This window comes from Nuphar pumila, chromosome 13 (assembly GCF_984573655.1).
Source record: "Nuphar pumila chromosome 13, dmNupPumi1.hap1.1, whole genome shotgun sequence".
Taxonomy (NCBI): Eukaryota; Viridiplantae; Streptophyta; class Magnoliopsida; order Nymphaeales; family Nymphaeaceae; genus Nuphar; species Nuphar pumila.
Window position 1 is genome coordinate 19,908,801 of NC_143261.1, and position 24,007 is coordinate 19,932,807.

At 36.4% G+C, this 24,007-nt stretch overlaps 2 protein-coding genes across 3 annotated transcripts in view; one reads left to right on the forward strand and one right to left on the reverse strand.

Moving 5' to 3' along the window:
- The window catches only part of LOC149818009 (1,4-alpha-glucan-branching enzyme 1, chloroplastic/amyloplastic-like), a 29,446-nt gene extending 17,705 nt beyond the window's left edge, over positions 1-11,741 (forward strand). The window contains exons 10-14 of the mRNA XM_089986134.1: positions 2,767-2,868; positions 10,522-10,589; positions 10,665-10,746; positions 11,153-11,269; positions 11,369-11,741. Coding sequence (XP_089842260.1) covers positions 2,767-2,868; positions 10,522-10,589; positions 10,665-10,746; positions 11,153-11,269; positions 11,369-11,500 — 501 coding nt within the window. The 3' untranslated portion in view covers positions 11,501-11,741. The remainder of the gene's footprint in view (positions 1-2,766; positions 2,869-10,521; positions 10,590-10,664; positions 10,747-11,152; positions 11,270-11,368) is intronic.
- Positions 11,742-16,430: 4,689 nt separating this feature from the next.
- LOC149818010 (Phosphoglycerate mutase family protein) overlaps positions 16,431-24,007 on the reverse strand; it is a 98,337-nt gene continuing 90,760 nt past the window's right edge. For both annotated transcript variants that reach the window (XM_089985884.1, XM_089985885.1), the window contains one exon: positions 16,431-16,835. In XM_089985884.1, the coding sequence (XP_089842010.1) occupies positions 16,649-16,835 (187 nt within the window). In that variant the 3' untranslated portion in view covers positions 16,431-16,648. The remainder of the gene's footprint in view (positions 16,836-24,007) is intronic.

Consider the following 24,007-nt stretch of genomic DNA (forward strand, 5'->3'; position numbering starts at 1 on the left):
ATTTCAAAAGGCTTTGTGGCTCTTTTATTGATACTATGAAAAGGAAGTACATGACTTTTGCATAAGTGACAACTTGGACATTTCGTCTCTAAACTAACTGTGGGTATTAAACCTTTAGCTGACAACTTGTCAAGGAAGACTTGACTACAATGACCCAAACGAAGATGCCATAAGTCTGGCTTATTACATTTCAAGACTCTAGAAGGAGAACTATGATCTGTGGATCGACTCAAAAATGTTGGAAAGGAAGGAGCTGAAGGAGCCACAACTACGGTAGATGACGACTTCAAAGGCACATGGGCTTCTTCAAAGACGTACATGTTCCCGCGCCGTTCACCTTTAACGAGCGTCTTCTTGGTGTGAAGGTCCTTAAGAGAAACATGAGTAAATTCAACGGAAGAATTTGTTTCATCAACTAATTTTGACACAGATAGAATATTCTTTTGAATAGCAGGGGTGAGTAAAACATTGGACAATGGTAATTGAGATTCATGCAAAGAAAGAGAGACATTTCCAGTGTGAGAAATGGGGTGGTGAGAACCATCTCCTATGACTATAGTGCCATTCCCAGTGTAAGGGGTCAAGTGAGAAAATTTACCTGCATCAGAAGTAACATGTGCTGCTGCCCCTGAATCAATATACTATATACCTTCATCATTTTGGCGCAAGTTCATCTGATTGAAAGTAGTCATAAGGATATTCTGCACGTCCTGTGGAAGAACCTGTCCCTGAGGAGTGCGTGCAAACGTCTGAATTGCCCTCTGCCCTGAGCGACTATCTGGCCTCCCTGTTTTGTTCCGGTTCTGAGGATTGTACCAGCAGTTTGCTTTAACATGTCCCCGCTTGTTGCATGGAAAACAAGTAGGAACACGTCCACCTCGTGATACACTGCCTGAGCCACTGCCTCCTCCACCTGGTGTAGGTAGTAATCCTCCTTTGTTCATAGGTGTTTCATTGGGACGAGGAGGAGTAAATAAGACTCCTGTTTGAACAGGAGTATGTGCCATCATCACATGATGAGCATCATCTAAGGAATGTTCCTGATTTAAACTGACCTCATATTGCAGAAGCTTAGATTGAAGATCATCAAAACATGGAAGAACTGAGACAACCTGAAGTGTCGTACAAAACATGCGGTATTCAGGTCCAAGGCTACCCAATACCTGTTGTACCATATCCTTATCTGATACAGGACATCCAATGGCAGCTAACTGATCTGTAATCACCCTGACATCCCCCATGAACTCTGTAATAGATTTGTTACATTTTCGCATGGATTGGAATTGCCACTTGAGTTACAAAGCCCGAGATTCGGAAACCTGAGAAAAGGAATGAGCTAGTCCATTCCATAACTTGGCAGCAGATTGATCATCAAAAATAGTTTGTAAAACACGATCAGAAAGCGTGGAAGTGATGTAAGCAACTAATGTCTGATCCCGTTGTACCCATATATCATAAGCAGGATTGGTGGTTCGAAGATGACTAACCTTCCCATCTTCACCTGGTATCTCTTGCACAATATGTGTAGGTGGGGCGGGTGATCGCCCATCTAGATGCCCATAAAGACCATGACTGCGAATGAAAGGCACAATCTGGCGCTTCCAAAGTAAGTAATTATCATGGGATAACTTGTGGGTCATGAGATGAGTAAGAAAACTAGGGTTCAACTTGGGATCCATGGACTATACGAAGAATGAGATGAAATAACAGGTAGGAAATAGGAATGGGATAATTTCGTATGGACTGTACTGATAGTATATTGAAAGGAAACCAGCAATGCCGTGTGCTAAAAAATAATGTCAGCTCCTTTGTCACACAGAGAATAACAGAATATTTGGACGTATGAACCAGAATTTAAAAGAACATGAATGTGACGTGACCTAGGATTAAGAAAAAAAGAGAAGAAGGAATCCTACGTCCTTTAGAAGCACATACTGGTCCTTATGGGTCTTCTAGACGATTGATTTCCGTGCCCGTGCTCTGATACCATGTCAGAAATATCAACCTGCAAGAGACAAAAGAGAGGTAAAGAGAGAAGACAGGAGTTGGCGGCAAATAGGGTTTTCCCTTTTTCTCTTATTGTTTATATGTATTTTACAAAGTATAACATTACACAAGTAATAAAAGTAAATTACAATATGCCACCGCCCTCTTGGGGAGCACACGCATCCCGAGTTGGACCCTTGGAATGTGGTGCGGGTCGGATCCATGATCCAAAACTAACATATTGTCATTTTTTTTTGCGGCCACATAAAATATAAGATCAGGTGCCTCGTACTTTAAAAAAAACTTGAAAAATTAAAGCAACCTCTAAGGTAATCAACATTTGTTTATGAATTATGGTCATTCTACACATTCCTGTTTATAGCATAACACTTCAAATTTATGTCTAGGAACATTTTCCTTGTTTCTGTTGTTTGTTCTTAAGTCTGTTGTAATTTCCAAAATTTTGTAGCAATCATCGGACTCCATCCTTGATGCAGCAAGCAGCAATATCTTTTTTCATCTGAAACATTACTCTTTTATAAGACTTATGCTAAGCAGTTGAGATGCTTCTCTATGTATTTTGCTGATAAATGTCTTATTCTTCTACGATCAGCAAATAGGTTTCATTAGGGCTAGGTATATTCATCTTTGTTCTCCTTTGCAATGGCAAAATTCAATTAATGGGTGAATACAATTTTTTATTCAGTATTCCTTTCTCTAGTATGGTATTTTCTAGTTATTAACTTCTTACAAGAATTTTCTTTGTATGCTTTGAACCAGTATATGAATGCTTTTGATAGAGCTATGAATGCGCTTGATGATAAATTCTTATTTCTTGCATCCAAAAAGCAGATGGTGAGCAACATGAATGAAGAGGATAAAGTAAGAAATCTACTTATTCAGTATTATTCTACAGCTATTATTGCTTTTCTGTTTCCTATAAAATCCTTTTTATTATATTTTCAATCTTATTATTGATTTCCTTAATGTCTTGTTACTTATTGCTTTGTCTCTCTTATTATGAGATATTTGGCACAAAATTTTTGTAGCCTTAGATATGAGGTTTTTTTATATGTAGCTTCTTTTCTTTGCATTTTTTACCTGAAAAGCTAAGTGCATGTATTAAAAAATTCAGTACTTTGGAGCATATTCAAAGATACAAGGGCATGATTCTATAAGTGCATATATGCACTGAGTTTACAAACATGCAATGGTGGAAAGTGTTGTCTAAGCACCATCCTTACTAATGTCCAGCCTTGCTGTTGCTGTTGCTGGAACAGGTGGTATGATGCCCTTTAAGGAGAGTTGGATACCTGTGTTATCAATAGTTAGGTTGATACCAGGCCCTGTTTGTCCAAACAAAACCCTTCTCTTTGATGGGAAACTCTCTGACACTGGATTGATTGGAAACCGATGCGGTGGCACCATCCATCTGCTTCTGGATGGTGCCAAAAGACATCAGCAGCCTCTCTTTGATGGGCAACTCTCTGATACTGGATTGATTGGAAACTGATATGGTGGCACCATCCATCTGGTTCTGGATGGTGCCAAAAGACATCAGCATTTCACTTTTTTATTGTTCGCGCAAGTAACATGCTAGAATTTTTGTACTCTTTTTTCCTGTTGGAGCAAGTATAGCATAAGTTACAATGACTATTCTCAACGTCCCTATTTTCTTGTATTTCTGACATTATTCCCTAATGCTGCTTTCTGGTCCGTGCCCAGAATGAATATTATAGATGCAGATCAGATATTGAAACATCAAACGTGTTGCTAACTGACCTGCTTATTTTCATCTCAATCTCATTGAGGCATCAGGTTTCATATGTTTAGATGTATAAAAGAAAAATGAAGAGAAATGGTATCAGTTAGTCCTTTCTGTACGTTTGCTTAGAGTGTTCATTGGGCTGAGTTTCCTTTCAACCCTTCTTTTATATTTCAGTTACACTTTTGCAATTGTTGAATTCAAATTTAGTTTTCCATCAAACGATCAATTCCTCTTTCTTGATCTACTCACCCTCTGGAAAACTAACTTCTATTTTTCTTATTTGGAGCGGGAAGGAAATATTTATTCACTGGATTTTAAAAAATTTGCTTTGTAATGGAAGATGGGACATCAATTTTTAAATGAAATCATCTGAGTTATGGTGTGAAGGCTCTGAACTAAATGAACATCAACTTGCTCTTATTGGTCAATCTCCTCAGAAGCAGTAAGAAAATGGTGGTCTTCCACAAATGCACTTGAATCAACCAAACAAGTGTCTAGAAAGACACTCCAAGCAAAACCCATAAAAGGGTATAAGAGGAAGAACACAACTAAAAATAATAAATCTTTATTTATGAGCAAAATGCTTAAAAAGCATTATTGAGAGTGAGCCTTAAAGGCTTTAAATTTACAAGAGGGGTTCACCCCTATTTATACAAGTAGAGGGGAGGAGGGAGACTCTTAAGAGCTATGTCACACAGAATCGGCTAGGGAGGTGCCGCACCCGAGTCGACACGCCCCGACACGGGGCGGCTTCGGACTCGGTCAACGCTGAGTCGGACTCGGTCAACGAGTCGATGCCGAGCCCGTCCTTTTTTGGACTCGGTCAAGGTTGACCGAGTCCAAAAATTGTCCATTTTAAGGTAAAAAAGAAAAAAAAAATCAATTCTGGGGCTTCTGAGTCACCACTTATTCTGGTTGAACTGGGTTTTCTTAAGCTACTCTCTGTTGGTCCTTTTAGTAGTTCTGTTAAATTAAGGACTTTGTGTTAAGATTTTGTTATGGTGGGATTTCTGGAATTGAAAGTCTTCATTATGTGATTCCTTGTCCTTGTCAAATTGGGTGCGAGATCCCTGCCCATGCATGTCAAGGATGGTTCACTACAAATAACCATCATAATTATGTGCAGACAAATTTTTTGAGAAATTTTGACATTTCTATCTTTTTCGCGTTGGGGGGAGCCCCCGGACCCCCCTTTCTGCAAGGGCAAAAGTACAATTTGCAAAGTTTATAAAAACACTCATGCTGGTGCCAAACTTTAGAGGACAATATCCACATATATGCACACATGATATATTATTTTATATATATATATATAGCCGAGTCCCCGTGTCCAAAATTTTTAAAATTACGCCGCACCCGCACCCATGTGACATAGCTTAAGAGTCGTTGGACCTAGTTCAACGTCTCTTTATTCAGTCAAGTCCCGACTAAGACTTGACTAACTAAAGGTGATCTAGTTCTATTTGAACTAGATACCGAAAAACAGAAAAATAAAAAGAAATATAAAATAAATAAATAAATATAATAATAATATTATATTATTATTATTATATATATACAACAACAACAACAACTACGCCTTCATCCCAAAACAATTGGGGTCAGCGATATGAACCAAAAAAGAAATTCATTTTGGGTCTTCCACATGAATCCTTTTCCTCCAATCATTTCTATCCAACGCCATGTCCTCGGTGAGGTTCAAAGCATTCATATCCTTTCCTATCATCTCCATCCAAGTCTTCCTAGGCCTACCCCGACCTCTTTTAACTAATATATTTTCCCATTTCTCCAACCTTCTAACTGGAGCATCATTAGGCCTTCACCGAATATGTCCAAACCACCGTAAACGATTCTCTCGCATCTTATTTTCAATGGGTGCAACACCTACCTTCTTACTTATCTCTTCGTTCCGAATCTTATCTTTTATTGTATTTCCACACATCCATCTAAGCATCCGCATCTCAGCTACACTCATTTTTTGAATATGATGTCTCTTGGCAGCCCAATATTCCGTACCATATAGTAAAGCGGGTCTAATAGTCGTCCTATAAAACTTTCCCTTCAACCGCAATGGCATTCTACGATCGCACAGCACTCCAGTAGCACTTTTCCATTTCATCCACCCAACCTTTATCCTATGATTTACATCTCCATCAATTTCTCCATACTTTTGAATGATGGATCCCAAATATTTGAAATAATCATTCACCGGTATATCTTGCTCACCAAGCTTCACTACACTCCCATCCCTACTTCGTTGCTTACTAAACCGACATTCCATATATTCAGTCTTACTCTTACTCAACTTAAAACCTCTAGCTTCCAATGTCTGTCTCCATAATTCTAACTTAGCATTAACCCCAGCTCTAGACTCATCAATCAAAACAATATCATCAGCAAACAACATACACCACGGTACATTTTCTTGAATTGATCTCGTAAGCTCATCCATCACTATCGCAAATAGGAAAGGGCTTAAAGCAGATCCTTGATGTAACCCAACCGTTATCGGAAAATTGGTTGTCACCCCTCCACAAGTGCGGACATTGGTTACTACTCCTTCATACATATCTTTAATTATACTAATGTACTTGAGAGAAACACCTTTCTTCATCATTGTCCACCAGAGAACGTCCCTAGGTACTCTATCGTATGCCTTCTCTAAATCAATAAAAACCATATGCAAATCTTTGTTCCTCTCTCTATATCTTTCAATAAGTTGTCTAAGAAGATGTATAGCTTCCATAGTTGATCTTCCAGGCATAAAACCAAATTGATTCTCCGATATCATGACAACCTTCCTCAACCTAGACTCAATCACCCTCTCCCAAAGTTTCATAGTATGACTCATGAGTTTTATACCACGATAGTTTGTGCAATCTTGTATATCACCCTTATTCTTATATAAAGGCACCAAAGTACTCTTCCTCCACTCATTAGGCATCTTATTTGTTCGCCAAATCAAGTTAAAAAGATTTGTCAACCATTCTAAACCTTTCTCTCCCAAGCATTTCCAAGCCTCGATAGGTATACCATCTGGGCCAACTGCCCTTCTTGATTTCATTTTCTTCAAAGCCTCTGCAATTTTTTTCTTTTGAATCTTGCGCATGAAGTCACGATTTATCTCATGAAAAGGAATGGAGAAGTCTCCAAGATCTTGAGCATGACTATCATTAAATAGCTTATCAAAATAATCTTTCCATCTCTCCTTAATCTCCTCATCTTTGACTAAAACCCTTTGCGTTTCATCTTTGATACATCTAACCATACCCAAATCCTTCGATATCCTATCTCTCATCTTTGCAAGCCTATAAATATCCTTCTCGCCTTCTTTGGTATCCAACTTGTCATAAACCTCCTTATATACCTTAGCCCTCGCGTTTCGAACAACTTTTTTAGCTTCCTTCTTTGCTATCATATACTTCTCCAAATTCTCATTATCACGACTCTTACTTAGATTTCTATAACACTCTCTTTTAACCTTAATAGCTAATTTGACATCCTCGTTCCACCATGATGTATCCTTACCTAGTGGTGCACCGCCTTTAGACTCACCCAATACCTCCTTAGCTACTTTTCTCATACCACCCGCTATCTTATTCCACATTGATTCTGAATCCTCCTCGAGACACCAATCAACTTCCTTAACTACCTGCTCTACAAACATTCCTTGTTTAGCTCCTTTCAATGCCCACCACTTAATTCTAGGATCTATCCTATGTCTATCCCTTTTGCGGCATTGTCTAATTCTAAGATCTAAAATTAAGACTCTATGTTGTGTAGCTACACTTTCTCCTGGTATAACCTTACAATCGATGCAACAACCCCTATCTCTCTTTCTAAGTAGGAAAAAATCTATCTGACTCGTATTAACCCCACTTTTAAATGTTACTAGGTGAGACTCCCTCTTCCTAAACCAAGTGTTTGCTAAGATCATATCATAGGACAAACAAAAATCTAAAATCCTTTCTCCACTTTCATTTCTTTCTCCTATACCATAGCCTCCATGGATATTCTCAAATCCATCCCTACTAATGCCTACATGTCCATTAAGGTCACCGCCGATGAAAAGCTGTTCTCCATAGGATGTCTCTTGTACTACTCCATCTAAATCTTCCCAAAATTGATGCTTAATGGAATCATCTAAACCTACTTGAGGTGCATAAACACTAATAATATTAATAATATCCGTACCTAATACTAATTTAATAAGTAAAATTCTATCACCCTTCCTACGGACCTCAACTACATTATCTATAAACTGACGACTCATAACAATCCCTACTCCATTCCTATTCCTATTTATTCCTGTATACCAAATCTTATATCCCCAAGGTTCTATCACTTTAGCTTTCTCACCTACCCATTTGGTCTCTTGAAGACATAAAATATCAATCTTTCTCCTACACATAACATCTACTAACTCTACCAACTTACCAGTTAAAGACCCTATGTTCCAAGTGGCTAACCTAATTTTATGGTCTTGGACTAACTTCTTTACCCCCACCCGTCCAACAAAGTGAGGGAACCCTTGCCTATTTGACACCACACCCGGGCGCCGGTGTGACGCGTCGCTTCTGGGCGACGACCTAGCAACCCTTGCACATTTATCACTGCCTCCGGGCCTAGAGAGTACAACGCGTCGCTCAGTAGGGAACGCCCCAACGAAATTCTCATATTGGTTCATTTTCATAGGATATGACAAAGTTTTTATGCTGGCTGTCACAGGCCTACCGCAACCCTCCTCCTTTATCCGGGCTTGGGACCGGCAGTGTATAACTACACAGGCGGAGTTTATTATTATATATATATATATATATATATATATATATATATATATATATTACATTTTACATTTTAACAGCAATGTGCTGCAGGTGTTGGATGGTTTAGTTCCTGAATTCCTGATATGACAACCACAATTGCTTATGTAAGGGGATTTCAACTGTCACCAGTGCAAGTCGAAGAATAATGTGTTGCTAGTATTGGAGGTTCCTATAATGTAAATATTTCTAGACCAAATTGAGTTTGTGAAAGAGCAAGCAGCTGTTGTGGTGATTAACTTTTAAGAAATCTAGTGATATTCAGATTGTGCATGGAGCACCATCCACGCCAATTAATTGGATTGAGCTGCAACTTCAATTCAGAGATCTGCGCAAGCATCTGCCTCCTATCATACTGCTAATTTAATTTGACTGACCAATCATCATGAGGTTCTCTACCTGTTGATAACATGAAGTTAACCATGTTCAGTCCCAACCCCCAACAATTAGTAGCCTTGACAAAATCAAACAATTTACATTGGATCTGAAAGCAAAGTCAGACTCCAAATCCTGTTTACATATTTCTAACATTGAAAAACTTGGAACCATCTATATTTGAGCTAACCCATGAAGGATAGGTGGCTTGATGTTCCTTGTAATTTTCAACTTTTTTAGGATTGTGGTTCACCAAGTTCTGATCAATAAACTGAATCTGTTGGCAGCCTATAGAATCTTATTAGGTGCAATCTGTTTATCATACATCTTTTGATTGCTTGCTACATTTGTTCAACGCTGAGAATTGGTTATCAAAATTTTGATCAACTCTTCAATACTGGAATGATACACATTTATCAGCCTTATTATTCAAGTTGCCCTTTTTTAAATCTTACTCCCTAGACTAGGTCTTTTTGCCAATAGAGAGGTTCTAGCAGCATGATTATTTATGATCTAGGATGATTTTTGAATTCAAGGAGCGGTTAGAAATCACTTTATTAGAATATATTTTCCTTTAAGAGGATGCTGCAGTGGTCATGAGATATGCATCATAAGAAGTATTTCTTAAACCTCTTGTGCTTGCCAAGAGGAAATTTTACAAGCATGCTTCGAATGCTGTGAAACTAGTGATCATCTACTGGATCATTGTGTTCATCTACTTTAGGATGATGTATTTCATTGTGGCCCGGGTATGCCATGATGGATCATCAGTCGATGACCCTGATCAGGTTTTCTTTCAGTAGATTGAATTTTCAGCTTGGGAGTATCACCATCCATGAGAATATATGCTTATTGGAGATTTCGCTTGAGGCTGAGGCCAGGAAAAACTAAAGTGAGACTTGACCTCTTTATATGTGAGCTTTTTCATGGCTTTCCTACTGGTGTACTTATTGAACAAGGCAATGGAATATTCAATGTATTGGAAATCCGTGCTTTCAGGTTTCATGGTAATGACAGGCAGGTTTCTTTTTTCAATCACTCCAGCTTTGCTTTCTAAGTGGGAGCTTAGATTTATTGCCCTGTGCTAATGCTGCAACTATAGGCGACATCTTTTATTGTGTTTCACATTGCAATTGAATGAATTTCATTTGATAAATTTGATCTGATTCTTAGGCCTTAGCCTAGCGAATCTCTCATTCTCTTTCTTTCTTTCTCTCTCTCTCTCTCTCTCACACACACACACACACACACCCTGAAACCCTCTACCTCCCCTCCCCCACCCCCCACCAAAAAAGAAATCTCTGAGCCCTTCTTTTTCAAAAAGCCATGCCACATACCTATACCTGAATCCATGTGATGTAGAATGCATCATATAAATCAGCGCTTATCTGTGTGATGCTACTTGTAAGTTCTTTAGATCGAAGATACTGATGGTCTTCACGAACTACTTTTATTCTTGTCATTGAAGTTATCTGGCAAATGCTTATTTATTTACATGTCATTTATCTCCTTCCTTTTCTTCTCTATTAATGTTTGGTACTTAAGGCATTAATTTGTATGTGCCTTCAGGTTATTGTGTTTGAGCGTGGGGAGTTGGTTTTTGTTTTCAACTTTCATCCAAAAAATACATATGAAGGGTATGGTGGTATTTTATAGCATCAGAGCAGTCGATACTTTGTTTTTTCTTGCTCATTTTGTTCCAACAAATTCAGGTACAAAGTTGGGTGTGACTTGCCTGGAAGGTATAGAGTTGCATTAGATAGTGATGCATTGGAATTTGGTGGACTTGGCAGGGTAAGGAATCTCTCTTGCAAAACGTAATATTACTACTTGCTAGTATCTCTGTATACTATGGGAACCCAATTATTTATTTCAGTATTGATTTGTTGTTCTTAGTTTGCATGAATTGCTTAGAGATGTTGGGAATTTTTCAGTAGTTAATGGCGTCACTGAAAATTTTATGTTGTGATAGATTAATGTGAAATATTAGTGTACGTGTTTTCACTCATTATCTTATTCATTATTATTTAACGTGTCAAGTTTTTTCAGTATACTAGAGCCACTTTTACAAATTCTTTGAAACCAAAATATGTTGATCAGAATATTGCTGTGTTAAGAAATTCGAGTAAAATTTGCAAGGGATGTAACAAAATCCTTGAACAAAAGGTGTGTGGTGTGGTTTGACATTGTACGGCTGCAGGTGGGTCATGATGTGGACCATTTCACTTCTCCAGAAGGCATACCAGGGAAACCTGAGACAAACTTTGGCAACCGTCCCAACTCACTCCTAGTACTATCACCAGCACAGACCTGCGTTGTATGATGAATCCTTCATCTTTAAATTCTTGTTTCTGATTCAGTAGCTCTATTGTCCTAGTCAAGATATATTTTGACATTTGCTTAGTTTTGCCCACAGGTTTACTACAGGGTTGAGGAAGAGTTGAATGACAGCGACTCAAGTAATGGTGATATAATAGAAAAAGAAGCTGTAGTGTTAGAGCAAATTATTTCTGGTGAAGAGACGACTATTGCTGAAGGTGGTGAATAGAAGAATGTGCATGGTGCACCTGAAGAAATTGATGTTTGATTGGATGCAGAATTTTGGGTTTTTTGCTGCTGTTAGCCTGTTTACTGAGACGTTATCAAGATGATGAAATTCACCCAGCCCCGTAAATAACCTAGTGTCTATTATCACGGTGTTAGACCAGGACAGAGGAAAAGCTGCTCTTTCAAATTGACGAAATGTAAAATTGGGACGGTTAATCCAGAATGCAAATATCTTGCCGGTACGGATAACTCTTTGTCATCCTTGTAGCAGCCAGAAGTTGATAGGTCTGAAAATCATCATGACCACATTATAATTGGTTTTTAACAATTCAGTGATCTATTGGAAAATTAAGAATGGTTAGCCAATATGGAATTCAAGGCGGGAGTATTTGCTACCGTGGTGGGTAAGGAACCCTTCAGTTGGAACTCATTTGAGAAGGTTGTTTTGGCCAAATCTGATCTCATTGATGTATTCAGCATGGTCAAAACAGTAGAACATCTTTGAATCGATTTTTTTGACAAAAAAATAAGTGATTTTTGTAGTATCGAAAATTCCGTATGCTATAGGAGTTGTTAAAGCTACAGATGACAGCTATCTGAAGCCACAGATGCAAAATAGACTTGTCTTTTCATGGTTTCATTGTTAGAGGTCTTTATTGTTGGCTAAGCCTGGGGGAACGAGACAAGCAGCCTGTGGCTCGGCTTGACTTGGCATATTAAGAGCTTGTTTAGGCTTATAAAATAGGTTCAGCATGTCATTATCAGGAAGGTTACAAGGCCAAGCAAGAACAAGTTTTTCAAGAGCTTCAAGATTTTAAGGTTTATAATGTATCAAAATTTCGGCTCTAAATATGATAATTTCATGTGAAAGAAAAACAAGATCCTAGATGTGATGCTTAATAAATAAACTACATTCAATACATCCATGGGGTCATCTTATGCAGATGCAACTTACACATGACTTTTTGTTGGATGGATGAAGGTGCATCTAGTGTGTCTGGGTATGTTTGGTTCAGCCTCATTAAAATCACTCTAATTTAAATGAGAGTGATTCTCATATGCCCCATTTTCTCATGGCCAAAAAACATGAGAAAATGGATCTTGTGATTTTCGAATAATTTCAAATCAAATATGATTCTAAATCACACCAACCTGTGAGATTTTGAATCTCACATGCCTGTGTTCCATGCTTCGTGGGTCCATGTAAAAAGGTTGCATATTCGAACGTTGGGGTTAAGGGTTTATTCGACACCAATGTTCTTCTCATCCTTCTTTGCCTATGTGAAGTAATGTGGAGGCAACAAAGCTCTTGGATCTTGCCAGAAGATGGGAACAAGCTCGTCGGAAGAGGTGAATGACGTCGAGAGGGATGCATGGTGGTTACTGGAAAATCAAGTACGCCCTTTTTTTCTTTCTGGGTTGCTTCAACACTATATTGACAATAGACCTTTGTAGCATCTTGGAGCTCACCAGAACCTTGATTCGGGTGAGGTCCATTTCCCTCCCTACCGACCAACCGGTAGTGGAGCTGAAGCAGAGATTCCAGCAACGGTCTTTTTAGTTTTTTTAACAAAAAATGACACATTTTTTGAAATGCCCACAATTTATGAAATCCGCCTGGTGTCTACAATCGCAAATGTTCAACATTTGTAAGACCTTTTTACCCTTCGCATGAGTGAACCTCCTGAGGTTTGCATCTCACTAAAATATATATCCCCATGATCTTTTTGCAGACCTCACGGAGATCACATAACCAAATTTGAGAGCCTCCTTTAACTGAAACCTATTGAACTTTGCAAATACCGTACGAGATTCGCATATATAGTATGACATTTGCGAGATACCGTGTGAATCTCCTTTAAGTAAATGATCATCAAGTTTGTTCGTAAATATGTGGCAACATTCACATATTAGTGTTTGAGAATGTCCTCAACATTCACACTTTTTTCGATGTCTGCAAAAAGGTATTTCGTTTGCATATATATACACAACATTCATGAGTTACCTTTAAGTATATGATACTGAAGGAGATTCACAAATTTGTGAACATATCCACATATTAATGTTATAAATGTCCTTGACCTCTGCACCATGGTTATTTTTTTTTGCAAATAAGGTACTACCTTTGCAAATTTGAGGAATGTTTTTTTTGCGAATATCTCATTTTTTTAAAGTTCGTACGGGCACTAAACCTGTACATTCAACATTTATATCTCTAATTGGTTGTAGCAACTACATATCATCTGCTTGCATGGTAAGAAGTTCAATATCTCTCATAGTTTGAAATAATTGGATTCGTCAAAGGATTGAGCTCAATAGATGGTGTACCTGCTTCTTGTTTAATTTTGCGAGCAACTAAATAAATATAGATACTAAATAACATTGATTCTATATCATTACAGTAAAAAACATCTATTCATATTTTTTGGTTATCTATGTTTAGAGAATAATTATATCGGAGGCTCAATAACTTTTTTGTAGATCCGGTTTTATGAGACATCAAAGCCACAAATTTCTTAAAACTACTATTTTGAGGACCATTATAGATCTTATCAACGAGATGATAACATACTTTAATCCTTTACGATGCTATCATTAACTGCCTACATTAACTACACAATATATCATTCATCTAATGAAAATAACATGCCATAAAAAGACACTTCATATATCTATCAATCATTCAATTAATAAAAGACATAAGAACAACCATTCTGAAAACCAAACTATCTACAATAACCCTAACCCCTATTCCATACTTGTACACAGTCAACCCCAACCTCATCACACTAATTGCATGCTTGTGTGCATTCCACCCTAACTTCATTATCCCAACATAAAACCATTGAATATTATATAAAGGATAAACAAACAAACATAAATCATCTACAAGACTAACAAATATATATATCAATGAAAAAAACACTAATTGATAAATCTGCTGTCAAATATTAAATAAAATACAAGAAAACATACATAAAACATTCACAACAACAACTAAAATACACATCCTACAAAGCTATTAAATGCACGTATCTACAAAAAAAAAAGGTTCAAAATAAAATAAAACAATATGCATATATTGTTTGTATGAAACTCACTTTTTGACCTAACAGGGAAAGCCAATAAGAATGATACCACCATTTTGTTCGAATGGAGCAAGAAGATTATATGAGAATCACAAGGGAAAAAGCAAAAGGGTGAAAGGTATAGGAGAAATGGTTAGGGTTCTTTCGAAAAAATAACAAAAATAACTTTATATATGATTCAACAAGCATGTATGAAAATTCACATGCTAAAAATGTGTACATGTCAACACATATTTGAGAATCACATTGAAGAGAATTTCATCCAAAGAGATTCTCAGGCCGTATCACGAAGGGTGTACATTATTTGCAAAAGTATCACCATATTTGTGATCTTTGTATAATAATGCAAAGGTTGAGGACATTCACAACACAATATGCAGATATCCCCACATATTTAAGGGTTAATTACTTAAAAGGAGATTTGCATGATATCTCGCGAATGTCATGTTGTATATGCAAATCTTCGTGAGGCATTTGTCAACAAGTCTCATAAAGGAGGTTTGCAAATTTGGTTATGCAATCTTTATGTGGTTCATGAAAAGATCGTGTGAATGCACTTTTTAGTGATATGTTGCGAGGTTAGGATAACGTATCAATATATCACATGAACCTCAAAAGGTTCGCTCATGCAAAGGATAAAAAAATCCTAAAAAAGTCAAATATTTGTAATTGTGAACACCAGGCAGATTTCGCAAATTGTGAGACATTTCAAAATACACATCAATTTTTAAGGACAATACTATCATTTTCTGTTTTTTAAGCATTATTTTGATGCAGCAGGGGAATGGTAATTATGGGGGAGCTCGCCAAAGTACCATCTCTGACGAGCTCCACCATGCCTCAACCAACAAGAGCTGTTGTTTGGGTTTTTGTTGCAAGGGCTCAATCCTTTTTTTTTTGGGTGCTGCAAGGTGGATCTCATGCAAATGAGACTTCTATGAGAATCAAAACCACAAGATTCCAAATCTCATGTGATTTATTTTCATTTTTTGCAAAATACAACCAAACAAACCCTATATATATATATGGGCGTTTAGAATTCTAGCCTACTACCAGCCTACCAGGAGTGTATGGGCGTTTTGAATTATTTTTCACAAATCTGTCCCTGCAAATGTGTTCCACATGGTCATTTGCTTAGAAACTATACTTGGATCATGACTTCTAATAAAAAACATGATCTTTTAAGCCTTGAATATTTATGAAGATCTTAGACCATTGATTTTTAAACCTTACAAAAACATACCTGCATGTTGGAATCAGACAATTCAAGAGTCGATTCTTATAAAATCAAGTATCTAGCGCACATCTGTACAGTCAAATTTAAGCAACAGAAAAAAAAAACCTTCAAATGCCCGGTAAACTGGGGCTAGGCTAAAAAATTGGTAGGCATCTGCCACTCTCTCTCTCTCTCTCTCTCTCTATATATATATATATATATATATATATATATATATATATAGAGAGAGAGAGAGAGAGAGAGCATCTTGTCTTGTTATTTCTTTTTTTGGCAAGCTGGGGATAACTCATGAGATTCAACCTGAGATCTCTCGGCTATAAGTCTTGATTAAATTCCTATTTGTCACAATGAAAAATATATTCCTTAATGAGCTAGCCTATGCTTGTCACCCGTTCAAATTTGACTCAACTTGCCATGAGCTCAAGTTAGCTCATCTTAGATGAGCTGAGCTCACCTCGTTTACCAACTTTACCGTTCGCAGTTCAATGTGCTCATGGCAGAAAAACAAGAATTTGCATGTCAACCAAAAAAGTGGCACCTCTCAGTCTGCAACAGGACATCTGAACCATAATGGTGATTCCTCGTTAAAAAACAAAAACAAATATAAATAAATATAGAACTTTATTGGTAGCACCAATTTCTATCCATCCATCCTTCAAGAATTTGCTATTGGTAACAATGGATTTGCAAACTGTAAGTACTGTAGTCAACTTAATGGCGATGTAGATCAAAAGTAGCCTATATATTGAATTACAGAACCATGCTTGGTTCAATAATAGAAATTAGTGGAATGCTAAGTTCTCTAATAAATTTAAATTATAAATCAAGCTATTCGTCGAAGTTCTCCAGTAAGTAAGGCGCACTTTCGATGATGGGACAAGATATGTGGAACAATAACTCCTCTTATTCTCGAAACCAAGTCATTGGTGGAATTATCTTGAATTGCTGCCTGCAGAATTGTCTGTAGGATCTGCAGAGGATCACCATGGCTAACCACCAAAACTGCACATCTGTGAAAGATAAAGATTGCATAATGTACATTAAACAGTTTAAATTAAAGGGGAAAGTGAAATATTTCCTGCAGCACAAAGGATATTCATGCAACTGGAGACAACTTTCAGTCAGAGATGATGACGTAAATATCCTTCTATTTGTGGTAGTCTTCACCCTATTAGTTATATTTGAAGTTGAGAAAAGATTGTAATGATACAGATGTCAGATGGCTGCAGAGAACTAGAGGTAGAGGATAGTCATATTTTATTTGCAGGAATAAAACACAAACATTTTGATTTTCTACTGTCTAGGATAAAAAAAAATCTATTTGTAGCATTTTTTGATCAATTGAAGCATAGCCCCAGGCGGCTTCTGCTGGTGGCACTCTTCAAATATGGTAAAAAAAACTTGCTTTAATATTCTTGTGAAATTAAAAGCCAGATTTGAAGGTTAGATCTCACGTCTAATTAATTAATGTGAAGCATGCCTACTGTAATGGAATCAAAGAGCACCAAGAATACAAGGAGCCACAATAGGCAAATAAAAAAGCCCACAAATACAAAGACAGTCACAATATCACAATAGCCTCTAAGGACAAAGCACGATAGCCACTAAAGGGCATATACTCACAAGAGCACAATGTAAAAATATTAATTTTTATTAAGTAAAATGCTTCAGAAAAGTATGAAATACAAAGGGAGCAACAACCCCTATATATACACCAAAAGGTAGAGAGAAAGGGAACTAGCCGTTGGGCTAGTCCAACGGCTTGGACCAACCCCAACCCAACGGCTAGTTAGGCCCATTCCAACAGCTAGAAAAAGATGGAAAAAATTCCCTTGATGACATTTTTGTCCAATACAAATAAAATACAAAAAAATGAAAAAGAAAATTACATATATGACCTAAAATATATTCTAAAAAGGAAAATAATGAACAATATATATAAGAGGAACATGATAATATTTTTTAACAGCTACTAGTAAATTTATTTTACAAGAATGTGCTTTTAGGTCTTCGGAGATTGACTTTATCCCCATAAACTCAGAAATTATAAATCTGCCAATGATATTGAACAATGGGGCATCTGACTAATGCAGAAAACAATGTTATAGGGAACAATGTTACCCAAAACATCATTTTCTTGCTGTATGGCTGTCAACATCCTAAAACTAACATTACCAAAATGTGATCAGATCTGACCCCATGGATGTGATGGGATTCTGACGTGCAGTTTTTTCAAGAGATTAAAAAATCAATGGCCCATAATGCACCAATCACTATTAAAAAAATCATATTTTAAGATAAAAAAACAAGATGCAAGGTGTGATCCCAAGCAGACCATGTTGAAGACATCTGTGGGGTAAGATTGAGTCAATACAGCTTGCACCTATGAGTTATTCAATTTGATAGAACGCAAAGTACTCAAGTACAAAATATATATCCCATCAAACATGCAATATTTTAACAATGATACTCTATAATAACAATCAGATCAAAAGAGTCATGTCAGCATCCTCAAACTAATCAAAGTTCATGCATATAGTTAGATGTTTCTCTGTTTCAATTGTGATACTTATCAGTTATCATGTTCACAAAGATATCTATTAGTACCTCAAAATCTTATAATAAATAGACACATCTGGCACCAAATATTTCACCAAAATTGGCATGTCTACTCATTTTATGAAGAGAAGAATGGCATGAGGTCAACTATGCAAGATCACATTTTAAAAAGTGATTGTAATATCACATATTTTTTCATGATTTTTAAAATAAAAAATATAATTTTTGGATTATATATTTATTTAAATTGATAAAAATCATGGGTAAATATTTAAAATAAAGGTGATGTTAGCTCGGTCTGGGCGTGGCCCAAAACCCACTGACAAGGCCTAAATGAGTTAATTATAATTTGAGAAATTTTTGTTTTTTAATCTATAAATTTGAGCAAAATTCGAAGCCAAAATTCAGGTATGACCACCGTTAGATCCGCCTCAGAATGTAGATCGCATTGGTGACCTGTTTTTACCAAATTGGATTACGGTTGGCCCAAAAAATGCATTTTTTAAAAATGACTGGCCTTTATTTTTTGACATTTTTTTGGTTTGGATCAGACTAGATCTACACTGTTTGATCTAAGTTAATATGGATCTTGAACCATTCCATGATCCATATTGACTAGGATCTGGTCCAAGTAGGATCCATGTAGATTTGGATATAAATTTGAATCTTGGATCCAGATCTAGATCTGAAATCCATCCATGGCAATTTTAAAACTTTAAAATTAATTTTTAAATAAAATTAGGATGAGGCCCATAAAGAGTTTTTCAGAGGGGGTGTCACCCTCTAGAATATCTTTTAGAATATTAATTAAAATAATTAAAATAAATAATAAATTAATAAATTAATAAATTTAAAAGATAAAAAAAAAGATCTAGAAGATAGAGTAGAGTACATGAAGTAGAACTCTACCCATAAAATAAATCTAGAGGGGCCGTCACCCCCCTTCTAGACTCGTTCAATTAATATAAAAAAAGACTTAGAGCCTCTCTCTAGAACTCAAGTTCTAGAGAGAGAAAGAGAGTGATAGAGAGAGAGAGAGAAAGAAAGAGAAAAGAGAGAAGAAAGGAAGAAAGAAAAGAAGAAAAAATATTTTTTTCTAAAGCATCCATCAATTTTTTCACGCTATGAATCAAGGTATGGGTTTCTCTCTAATTTCTCACGGGATGGAATACATATAAATCGATTTGGGAATAGGTTTTGGGAAAAAAGAGAAATTTGATTTCAAAATTATGTATATACATGTATTGTCGATGTTGCATATATGTATATTTTATTTTTCATGCTTGACGATTTCCCTTGATAATGCCTATGAATACATATTTGTCGATTTTCTCATGTTCATGCAAATTTGAATATGTTTTGCGATTTATATTTATAGATCACGCATATGAATATTATTTTTTATGATTATGATGTGTCGATCAAGCATCTGAATATGTTTTACTGTTTCAGACCTAACTAGTATGCAAGCATCTGAATATGTTTTACTGTTTCAGACTTGACAAGTTGCATACACATGCATATTTTCATATGCATCTGAGTATGTTTTATTGTTTCAGACTTAACGGGTTTCATACACATGCATCTGAAAATATATTCTTGATTCAAACTTGTCGAGTTATATAACCAAGCTCTGAATTATATTCTATGAATCAGATTTACATAACTATGCATATTTTTTTATTATGTTCTGTCGATCTTCTTATTTACAAATCTGAATATATACAGATAAGTATAAGTTTAGATTTGTTGATCTAGATGGGCATGCACCTGAAAATCTATATATATTTATTTTTCAGATCTATCGAGTACATGTACATGTAGTTTTGATTAAGATCTTGCGATTACATGTACATGCAGTTTTGGAAGTATGGGAGAAAAAATGTTTGAACCTCGATTTTAGATCGATGCTTTTGAGTTTGGTCTTTACCCAGGTTTCATCAACTAGGCCTAAACGAGCCATTTAAAATGTAAGAAAGAGTTTTATTTTCGACCTTTAAATTCAAGCAAAATTCAAGCGAAATTCGGGTTATTTTTAGGCGAAATTCAGAATTTATATTCATATAATATACCATTGAATGCGTCTCGAAATGCCGAGCGCAACGATATGTAACTTTTTCGAATTCGAGTTTCGGTTGGCCCAAAAATCACATTTTTTCAAAAAAAGGAACAGTTTGTCAGTTCGGGTCCGGATTTGGATCGGACTGGATCCAATGGATTTAATTCAAATTAATATGGATTTGGACTCTATCCAAGACTCATATTAATCAGGATTTGATCCAGTCCAAAATTCATTGCGATTTTTGGAGATGGGTTTGGATCTTGAATCTGGATCCAGATCCAAATCCATGCCTAACGATTTTCAAGCTTTAAATTCATTGAAAAGCTTTAAATTAGAGTTAACTAAGGTTACGAAGTCTCCCTACTTAATTTTACTATTTTTGAAAACTTTTAAATAATTATTAATTATTTAATACTAAATAATTAATTAATTTTATTTATTCCAAAATTTTATTTTTATGGCTGATTGAGACTTCTTAATAGAACCCTTACTCATGCTTAAAAACGCTTGCAATTTTTTAAAAAGGGACGTCCAAAAAATTTGGAAACTTTGAAAAGTCAAATTTTTAAAGAATTAGAAAGTTTAGAAAGGGAGAGAGAGAGAGAGAGAATCCTCAAAAGAGGAAACTCCCCATCTCCAGCCCATCTAGAAAGGGATGGAGAAGGAGGAGGGCATCACCCTCTCTTGGCCTATTTAAACATAAAAAAAAAGAAAGGAAAGGAAGAAAGAGAAGGAAAAGAGAAAAGAGAAAGGGAAAAAGAGAAAGAAAGAAAGAGAGGAGAGGAAGAAGGGGAGGAGATTGGATCCTCTCCAGCCATCCACCCACATTTTGCAACTCCCACCATTGTTTTCCTTCATTTTATATTCAAGGTATTCTTGAAAGCAAGTGAGAAACTGAATATAGATGGGTTTCCATGCATGATTTTGATGGAAATCCACGAGGAAAATGGTAGATCTTTATTTCTACTCTAAAACACATGGAGGAGAATTTATGGATCCTCTTCCATGGGTTTGTTTTTAATTTTTATTCACCTTTTGAAAAAGAATTTTCTGTGTATGTTTCTTTTTATGAAAAACAGAATTTTATTTCATGTTAAAATAGAGCCTAATGAGTGCTTGTTCTATGTTAGACTTGATTTTTTATTGAATGAACCGCTGGTTGTATTCGTGATTATTTTCATTCTTTCATCAAATAAAATTCTGTACATACTACAACAGAATTTTTATTGGTAGTAGATGTGCGTATTTAGAGGCCCCCTTTTGGTGGATATCAATTTCCATGGATGTATTTTTTTATTCTTTTCATGGTTTAAAAAAAATAATTTTTCTGTACATGTTTGTTCTATGTTAAAACAGAATTTATATTCATGGTAGAGATAGCTTGTGATGTGTTTTCTTTCACACTAGATTGATCTCCATGAACGGTACATGATATGTAACGTTTGATGTAATCATGCTAAGAATGAATACATGGTTGAATATGTGTTTCCTTTCATGAAATGATGCTAAGTTTGAATGCAGATGGTTATACATCATGCTCATGTGTATGTATATCTACATAGGAATGCATATTGGATGTATAGTGCTGCATGTTTAAGTCATAATCTGTCCAAGTCTGCCATGACTCCATACATGTTTTTATCTTCTATCTGTGATGTTCATTTAAGGGAAAGCGAAGACCACAAGAGGCTCAAGCTTGACTTGCTAAATGCTTAGCTTGAGCTTTGCTCATATCGGCTGAGCCTGAGCACATGAGGTTCGTTATATTAAAGGGGCTGAGCTCGTGTAGAGATCGATAGGCCTGTTCATTTTATTTTTGTTGCCGATCATGCTTGATCTAAGTGGAGCTAGGGCTAAATACCGGGCATGTAATTTCAAGCCCTGTTGAGAGACCATAAGCCATATCTAATTCTTTAGGGCAGTGACCCATAAAGAAAATAAATTTTTGGTTAGTCTGCAGTCTCGCCAACTCGAGCCAGACTGAGACTCGAGATCGCGGGATCTGCCAGACCGGCTGGGCAGCAGGCTATCCAAAAAAAAAAATCTATACATGCTTGTTATAGGTTTGATTTATGTGATATCCTATTCGAGAAACCTGTATACATGAATATTAATTCATGTCATTGTAAGATGTATCATTCATGTTGAGTACATCGATTTGTCCTAATATGATCTGAAACTGCGTGTATAAATATGGCTCATTTCATGTTGCTGTGAGATATTTTAGTATATCGTTGTCTCGGTTATGTGAGCTGTGAACCTAACGTTTCAACATACATTTATGTGCAATGACTACATTCATTAAAAAAAAACAGGGTTGCAAAGAAATCTTTTTGTTAACCAAGTTTCCTTGGGCTGGCAGCCAGTCGAGTGGAGCTCGGCTGACTGCCAGGCCTTGGCAGCCTGTGACAGGTGATGCCCAGGCCCAATCCGGGCCATGTGGCACCCTGTCAGGCCTAGCCGACTGGGTCAGCTGGGTGCTGGCCTGTTGTTTTGCAGAATCACAAAAAAAAAAACAAATTTCTTCCTATGCTTAATTCGGATGAATGCAAGAGAGTTTGATGATTCATATGTTTAAACTTATGATGCCCCTGAATATTTTTCTGTACATGAGTATGCTTGATTTGACGAATTAAAGCATGACTACAAGGTGTATGAGTCATAAATGAAGTACACATTTGATTACATGTTTAATGTAATGATTCATGAATACTAGCATTTATATATGAATGAAAGCATGTACTTGTTCACATGTTTAGCTACATGATTCATGTTTAGTTAAATTGACTCATGAATAAGAAGCATTCATTGGTTCACATGTTTTCGGGAATGGGTTCATGAATGAGAGCATGCTTTGGGGTACGGCTACGTGAATGCATACATCTGAACATGAATACATGCTTAAGAATATGGTAATTGACATTCATGAGTGTGCATCGAAAGGCACGTGATAAGAAAAGAATGCATTGGCATGTTCCTTAAGATTTTTGCATATGAATGCATAGATGATCGAGATGGATCATCATAGGGCTGTGGAAGCCTTGAGCCGGTGTACTCCTTTACTTGTTTATGCATTGCAAAAATCTCATTTAATATTGTGATTCTAATTGCACTGTTCTATTGATGTCACGGGTGGACCGTAAAGAGCTTCGCATGTGGATATGCGATCTTATGTTGTTAATTTTGCATGTTGAATTGCAAATAATGAAAATTGATATTAATAATAAGATAAATAAAGAAAACAATGTAATTTACGTTCCCTTGATGTTCGTTATACGGAAAGGTAATCTTGGGCTTAGCGGTGTGGGGACCGTGAGGATAAAAAACTTCGTGTGTGTTGTTGTGCCCCAGAACCTGATATTGAAGTTCTTATCCTGGCTACGATTTTAGGGAGTTTTCACCACTTTGCCTGAGGGTGATGTGTAGACACAGTTGTTGTTTTGCTATACCAAGAAAAATAACACTTGTGGATGAGTGGTCTCTGGTGTTCCGACATTAGATGAGTGGTCTAATGTTCCGAAGGCTGTTTCGGTCGAGGGCTAAGTTTAAAACCCAGTAATA